Source organism: Gracilinanus agilis, chromosome 2 (genome assembly GCF_016433145.1).
Source record: "Gracilinanus agilis isolate LMUSP501 chromosome 2, AgileGrace, whole genome shotgun sequence".
Classification (NCBI taxonomy): Eukaryota; Metazoa; Chordata; class Mammalia; order Didelphimorphia; family Didelphidae; genus Gracilinanus; species Gracilinanus agilis.
Genome location: NC_058131.1, coordinates 530,246,808 through 530,254,371, shown reverse-complemented (window position 1 = coordinate 530,254,371; position 7,564 = coordinate 530,246,808). Strand labels below are relative to the sequence as shown.

The 7,564-nt window shown below is 38.4% G+C and overlaps 1 protein-coding gene across 1 annotated transcript in view; it reads left to right on the top strand.

Annotated features, from left to right (window-relative positions):
• Positions 1-2,284: 2,284 nt before the first annotated feature.
• The window catches only part of EIF2AK4 (eukaryotic translation initiation factor 2 alpha kinase 4), a 133,747-nt gene continuing 128,467 nt past the window's right edge, over positions 2,285-7,564 (top strand). Inside the window, exon 1 of the mRNA XM_044665134.1 lies at positions 2,285-2,576. Within this exon, the coding sequence (XP_044521069.1) occupies positions 2,394-2,576 (183 nt within the window). The 5' untranslated portion in view covers positions 2,285-2,393. The remainder of the gene's footprint in view (positions 2,577-7,564) is intronic.

Here is a 7,564-nt window from a genome sequence, read left to right as displayed (position 1 = left end):
TGCAACCACCAACAATTTGGAAATAGGTCTTGAACAAGGACACATGTTAAAACCAGGGGAAATGTGCATTGCCTATGGGTGGGGGGTGAAGGGGAAAGGAGGAGCATGAATCATGTAACCATGTTAAAAATGAATATTAATAAATGTTAAAAAAAAATAAAAAAAATTGTATGCATTTGTGTGCACACATAAATTGTGTGTCAGTAATAGTTAATACTCTTTGTAGGCCCTATACCAAATATTATTGAGGGATCCTTTCACTTCAAAATCTTAGAAAGAAATATCAAAATTAGGAGACCGACCAGCACTGTGTCCAATGCATTTGCTTCCCTTATATTTGTTCTGTCAGTGTCTTGTGCCTCCCTTTGTTATTGAAAAAAGGATTAACAAGGAAGTGGGTATTCTATTACTGATATCAATATAAGGAAGATCAGCCTTAAATTTGAAACAGTTTGTGTTGCATTCCTTCACTTCTTTGTATGTCCTTTTGGTTGCACACATTTTATCAATTTACAAAATGGCATCATTAGCAAGGGCTAAAAGGGCAGAGAAAGATAAAATGAGAATACAAGAACCCTGAAGGTAAGCAAAAGATATTATTTGAAGATATAATGATTAACCTGGGCCTATACCCCTAATGGGAAGAAAAGTTCCTGACTCACCACAAAACTTATGGTAGATAAAATGCCTTTGCTTACCTTGTTTACAGCTTGTCTCTAAAGGTCTTTTAAGGCAGATCGACATAGCTAACACATTTCATTTAAGTCTATTGTGCATTCCCCTTTAGGGAATTAGAATGTACACTGAAGGTAAGCAAAAATTTTAATGAAATCTGAACATAACTCCAGCTCAATGTTAATTCAAACATAACTTAGGAAAACATCTAATAACTGAAATAAATTTTTATGTTATTGAATTCTAGGTTTGATAACGTAACCTATTCTTTAGTCCAAACAGTTTTAAAATTGAAATCTTTGGGAGCAAGAACTAGAACCTTTTATGATGATATGTTAGCATCTTCCATTCATTTGTACAATGTGGGTATTTAATCCAAAATGGATTATAGATGTGGAGCTGGAAGGAATCTCAGAGGCTATCTAATCCAACCTCTTCATTTGTCATCACTTTCTTAGCATTAAATCATAACATTCAAGACAATGAGATTGCTTTCTCCAAGGGATCAATACGGAGCAGGAGAATGAAGAAACAAAGGAAAATCTTAAATAACTACAGGCTAATTGAAAGAGATCCATTTTCATTAAGGAAGAAGTAATCATTCAAGTTATGTTATTTCATATATTAAAGATCAGAAAATATAAATACCAATGTGAAACTAGATAACTGCTTATTCTATTAGGTAATTTCAGCAAGGTTCTATTCATTTTGTCTTAGAAATATGGAACACATAGGTTGTAAATAGAAGAGCTAGGGGTACAACCAGGTTCTCTGACTCCCAGGTAGTAACATAATGATTTGGATAGTGACACAATGGTCAAAATAAGAGTTCAGGAAGGGAAAGTCCCACCCCTGAGTAAGTTCACTGAAGCAGAGATATATTGGGCCAAACTTGTAGGAGTTGAATGAAAAGTGGATAACTAAATAACTAAATAAAAATAAATAAAATAAAGCAAAGTGAATGAAAGTAATGTTAACAAATAAGGTGGACAAAAGAAATGTCAAGAATAGTCACACAGAATAAAGTATAATAGAATTATTCAAAATTGGTTTACAAATTTAGGATACATGATACTGAGGTGTAGCAGGCAAGGTGATTTGCAGGGGAACAACTGAGCAAAAAAAACATTTCTTACATAAATCAAGAGAGAGAAGGATAAACATTGGCAAGCTCTGCACACCTCCTCAAGATGCTGTGCTAGAGCAGCACTATTCCATGGGATTCAGTTGATGAGGAGCCTTTGTCTCAAACATAGAAGCAGGGTAGCAGCACAACGTAGTGGGCAATCCAAGGGCCTGGCATCAAATCCTAGCCCAGTCATTTACTCCCAGGGCGCTTTTCACAACCTGAGGCTCAGTTTCCTTTCCTGAAAATGAGGACATACTAGATAGCCTTTAAAGTTTATTCCAGTTCTAAAGTCCTATGATCCACTGTCTGCGCGGAAGTGGACCTTTCAGGGAGGAAAGTGCTAGCGCTTGGGCCAGAGCAGCCTCTGGAGCCCGCCTCCCTAAGGGCCCTGCCCCGTTACCTTGGGAGCTGAATAGCGGCCCCCTCCAGCCACCAGAGGGCAGCGCAGTATCCCAGCGGGGCCCAGCACAGTCCCTCCCCCTCCTTCTAGTGCTCGTCCTCATCCTTCTTGGGGCGGCCGGCTGGGCCTGCCCGCTGAGCCGTCTGATCACGCTGCCGCCTCCTCCTTGCTCCTGGTGCTGCCGCGGCCATGGCTGGGGGCTCCGGCGCCCGGCAGCCTCGGGATTCCAGCGAGCAGTCTCGGCGCGGGGCTGGGGATGGCCCGGCGGAGCAGTCGGAGAGCTACCCGCAACGCCAGGACCACGAGCTACAGGCACTGGAGGCCATCTACGGCGGCGACTTCCAGGACCTGCGGCGGCAGCGGCCGGGAATGGTAGGAAGGCGCCTGGAGCCCCCGCGTCTTGCCCCAGCCCCGCCCCACCTGGCCCGCTCTCCTCTGTCTGTCCCCGGGCTTGGCCTGCACCTTCAGCCTGCCACCCCGTTACTTCCTCCCACATTCCACCTCCACTCCCAGTACGGGTACCCCCCACTTCAACTGACCTCCACCCTAAGTGCCTTATCTGCGGCTCTGGTCACCCTAAATTCCTGCACTGCCCCTCGCTAGCCCCTCCCCGCCAGCGCAGCAGCTGCTCCACGGACCATTACAACTTTATGCCAGTTCTTTATCCCTTGCCTAGGTCTGAGCCCGGGTCCGTGAACTTGGTATTTTACTTCTTAGAAACGTCTTGATAATTGCATTTCAATATAAGCGGTGTCTTTCGTAATCCTACGTATTTTATTTTATGCTTTTACAAGTCCTGAAAAATCCATAGGTTTCACCAAATTGCTAAAGTGCTCCATGACACAAAAATGTTAAACCCCCTGGCTTAACTCTTTTTGTTCACCCTTAGCTGTCCCATAGCATTTTATTGATATCTCTTCATTTTCCTGCCACCTTCATCCTTTATTCCCAACACCCCCCTCCCCAAAAGGTTTACATAGGTACTTTTCCTTTTCCTTGCAATCCTCTGAACTCTTTGGGTAGATCCCTAACAGCACATTATTACTTTACATTTTCTAACTTTGTTTTTTCCTCTCTGATCACTTTTTTCTCGACACATGCCACCCCTTACTCAGAATAATCCTCTTCAACAAAGGTTGAGGGTCTAAGCCCTGCAAGAATACTAAAATTATTGCAAACAGTTTTGAGTTGGCCTTAAAGAATGAATAGGTTTTCAACTGGAAGAAATGTAGGGGAAAGGAATTTCAGAAATTAAAAAGTGCATAATGCATGAGCTATGGGACCGAGGTGTTTGAGCCTGGCAAACATTAAAAACTGAGAAAACTAGTGTGGTTGGAGGGTATTGTAGGGGACCTTGAATAACAATCCACAGAGTTTGGCTATCTTTTGGTAAGGGGAAAACAATGAAAAGTGAGCTGAGTTCATGCCAGACATTGGGATAAATCTGGCAAGGAAATGTAGGGTAGTTTGGAGGGGGAAATCCAATTAGGTTATTATAGTGGTCTAGGAGAGAGGAAATTAGGTCCGAATTAGGAGCCATGGAAGTGAGAATGGAGAGAAGACAGTTGCTAGAGAAATTTTAGAGGTAGGATTGAAAAGACTTGGTGATTGAAGCAGTGGGAGTAAAGAAGGAGTCAAAGACAAGTCAAATTTTTCAGACTGGGTGACTGACAAAATAGTTATGCCATTTACCTATGTAGATAAATAAGGAGAAGAAGCCAGTCTTTAAGGAAATATGATGAATTTGGCTTGGATAATGTTGAATTTTAAATGCCTATGAGATATTTACGTGGAACTGTCTAGCAGGAAGTTGGAAATATGGTACTGGAACACCAAAAGAGAGAATTGGGGTTGGAGATTTGTAAATTAAGTACATTCAAATGATAGTTGAAGCCTTGAGTGTGAGCAAGATTACATTGGGATATAGTATAAAGAACAAATAAAAGAAAGCTGAAGATTGAACTCTTTCCAGTGCATCAAGTTTCTAAATACAAATTTCCCAAGACAGAATCAAATTAGTGCACAGGGAAAAGGGATATTTATTCAAAAAGGAAGTAGTAATACCTTCAGTACTTTATCTTCATGTACAATCTACTCTTTCATTTGTCATATTGTTCCTAATTTTATAAATCATATATCCTAATTTTTCTACTTCATCTATCCTCACTGTATTTCCCTATTTAGATACCCCAACCCCTCCTTCTGACTATTTAACTTTACTCTCTTGAGTATCCACTCCCTCAAATGCATCTAAAAGTCTCTCATGCTTTACAAAATATATGGAATAGACTTTGCCCTGACCCTACCCATTTTCCACCTGTTATAGACCCTCCCTTTCTTTTAGGGTTCAACTTAGATGCCTAGTATATGCTTCTTCAATTTGTTGTTGAATTGAAAGTTCCTTGTGGGGCTAGGGTTTGACAATTGGTCTCCTTTCTGCTTGTGGTAGTTACCTCACATAACTTATATCTACCCTGCTTCTATCCTGTACCAAGTTGTTACCTTGTCCCACCAGGCCTTCTCTGCTACTTACTTTCTTTTTATCATTAAATATTTCAAGGATCTGTGAGCTCATTGTGGGTATTTTCTTTACTAATGGAGGTTATAAGGTTAGTTAGTAAGTTAGTTCTTCATGAGTTACAGTGGCTAAAAATATTCATCATTTCATATCCAACCTTCCACTAGAACTTTGCTAGGCTAGTCTACAGAGAAACAGCACATATATGTATGTACATATACATGTGCATCATGTATTCTATCTCTGAGCCTATACTTGAAGATTTCCCATTGGCAGGATCAGCCAGGAATTGTATTCAGCTGATATAGCCTAGGTGAGTCCAGAGACACATTTATATCACAATATAGCATCAGAATAGGATTTTAGCAAAGATTATTCTTAATTAATTGCTCATAATAGAGACCTGTCCATGTACTCTAGAATAGTGATGGCAAACCTTTTAGAGATTAAGTGCCCAAACTGCAACTCTCATGCCGCATGTGAGCCCTCCAACTTAATAGGAGAGGGAGGAAGCTCTCCCATTGGGCTTACTGGGAAGAGGGCAGGTGATGAGAGAAATGTCCTCAGGTGTGAGTGGAGAGGGGGAGGGGAGCACACATGCCATAGGTTCTCCAACATAGCTCTAGACAATGGGATTTTTTTTTTTTGGCACTTTGTTTTAAATAATGTCTTTCTTTTTCCTTGCAAATATCCAGAGATATATTGAAGTCCTCTGTTACTGCCAGCATTATTGCTACCTAAAAATCTAATACTATCATGCCTCTGAGTATTATAAAATAATTGGTGCTTCCTCTCTTCTGCACTTTATATCATTCAGCCATATCCAACACATCTACTCAGCAATGTTTTTTTTTTTTTTTAAACCCTTGTACTTTGGTGTATTGTCTCATAGGTGGAAGATTGGTAAGGGTGGGCAATGGGGGTCAAGTGACTTGCCCTGGGTCACACAGCTGAGAAGTGGCTGAGGCTGGGTTTGAACCTAGGACCTCCTGTCTCTAGGCCTGACTCTCACTCCACTGAGCTACCCAGCTGCCCCCTCAGCAATGTTTTAATGAAGTAATAACTTTTGGAACTATCTATAAAAGGAATACATTCTATTCCTCTATACCCCATGTGTTCTTTCACATTGAAATACTGGAAATGCAATATTTGTGCTTCACACAATCATAATGCAATAGCCATTTCACCTATCTGGAACTTGGCTATTAGGCAACCTTAATTATATAAAACAACAAAATTGGTTTTTAAAAGTCTACATGGTCAAATTGATGTGTTTTACTCATAGGAAAACCCCTTTAGGACATCACTCAGAACTCAGTTTTTCTATTTTTCTATTTTCTGTTGTTCTAACAAATTGGTTATCAGGTTTTCATATCTACAGTAGATAAGAAGCAGCAAATTGAAAGAGTAGGGGGAGAAAGAGAGACAGACAGACAGACAATTAAAGGTAGGGACACTCAAAAATTTTTTAAAACTCTTTTTTTTAGCAAGATATAATGAAAGCAAAATGCAACAACTTGACAACAATTGGAAGGAATGAGAAAAGTTTGCTTAAAAATCTAGATAATTCAAAAAATATAGTAGTGAAGTACTATTTTGCATGGAACCAAACTTCAGTAAGCTTATTACTGAAATATATAGTACAGTACAGTAATATTCCTAATTGTGACTCTAAATTATTAGAGCAAAATAAAAGTATGTTTTGACCCCATTAAGAAGAGAGGGAAGTTTTAAATATATTTATTCACTTTACTTTTTTAAAGAAAAAAGTGTTTTGATGTTTAAAGAGGGTTAGCCCTCTACCATCACTTTGGCTATCTAGATAAATTCTGGTGGGCTTCTAGATAGTGGTTTTCTGTACTTGTATTCTTGAAAGTGAGAATATCAAAATAGGAAAACCATTGCTGATAACAAAATGAATATTTCCTTTATATTATTGTATTAGTGTTTTCTGAAAATACGCTAATTTTTTAAGGTTTTATAGTTTCAAAAACTCATGCTGCTTTAGTTGTTAATTCCCTGAAATATAGTTATTGTTTTGGTTTTATAGGTAAAAATAAATTCTATCTAGGGTTAGAAATGCTAAATTTCCAGAACTGTTAAGTGGTAGAGGAGGGGAAGAGGAAGGAGAAATTACTCCTTCTCATCCTATTAGGTGAAAAAGTATTGGGAAAATATTTATGTAACTCATGTAAATTTATGTAAAATTCTCCTTATCTGTGCTGTGTAATTGTCCTGGCTACTAATTTTTTTTGTTTTATTTTATATTTGAATCCTTAGACTTTATTGCACTTCAAAAAATGGATACACATGACAGTTCATCTCCGATAATTAATATCCAAAGCATGGAGTTCAACACTGACATCATACTAGCTGCTAAATTAATTCTGAAGCTGTACCAATTCTGCAATGTAAATTTTAAACCGTTATTTATACAACTAAAACTTACATATTCAGATTCTAATACTATTACATTAAAATGAAGCAATCATTTTTTCTAGGCAATTATTTATTTCATAAATCAAAGATTTAATGAAATCACAAAAAGTTACCTATCACTTATTCAATTAGAAATTACCCAATATTAAGGAAAAATAGACATTCTAAAGTATTTTATTACTCATACTTAATTTTTAAAATTGCATACATTTACTTCTGTTCACCAACTTGTAAATTTATTCACTGATATTTTAATTAATTTGCATGCCAGTGATGTAGACCTAAACAGTACATACAAAAGCCAGCCCTTTCAAGGGCTTGTGATGAGTTTGGTAGCATATGTGAAGGCTTCTTCAACTTCATGCTATAAAATCTTTTGAATATGATTGAAGTACAGACAGTT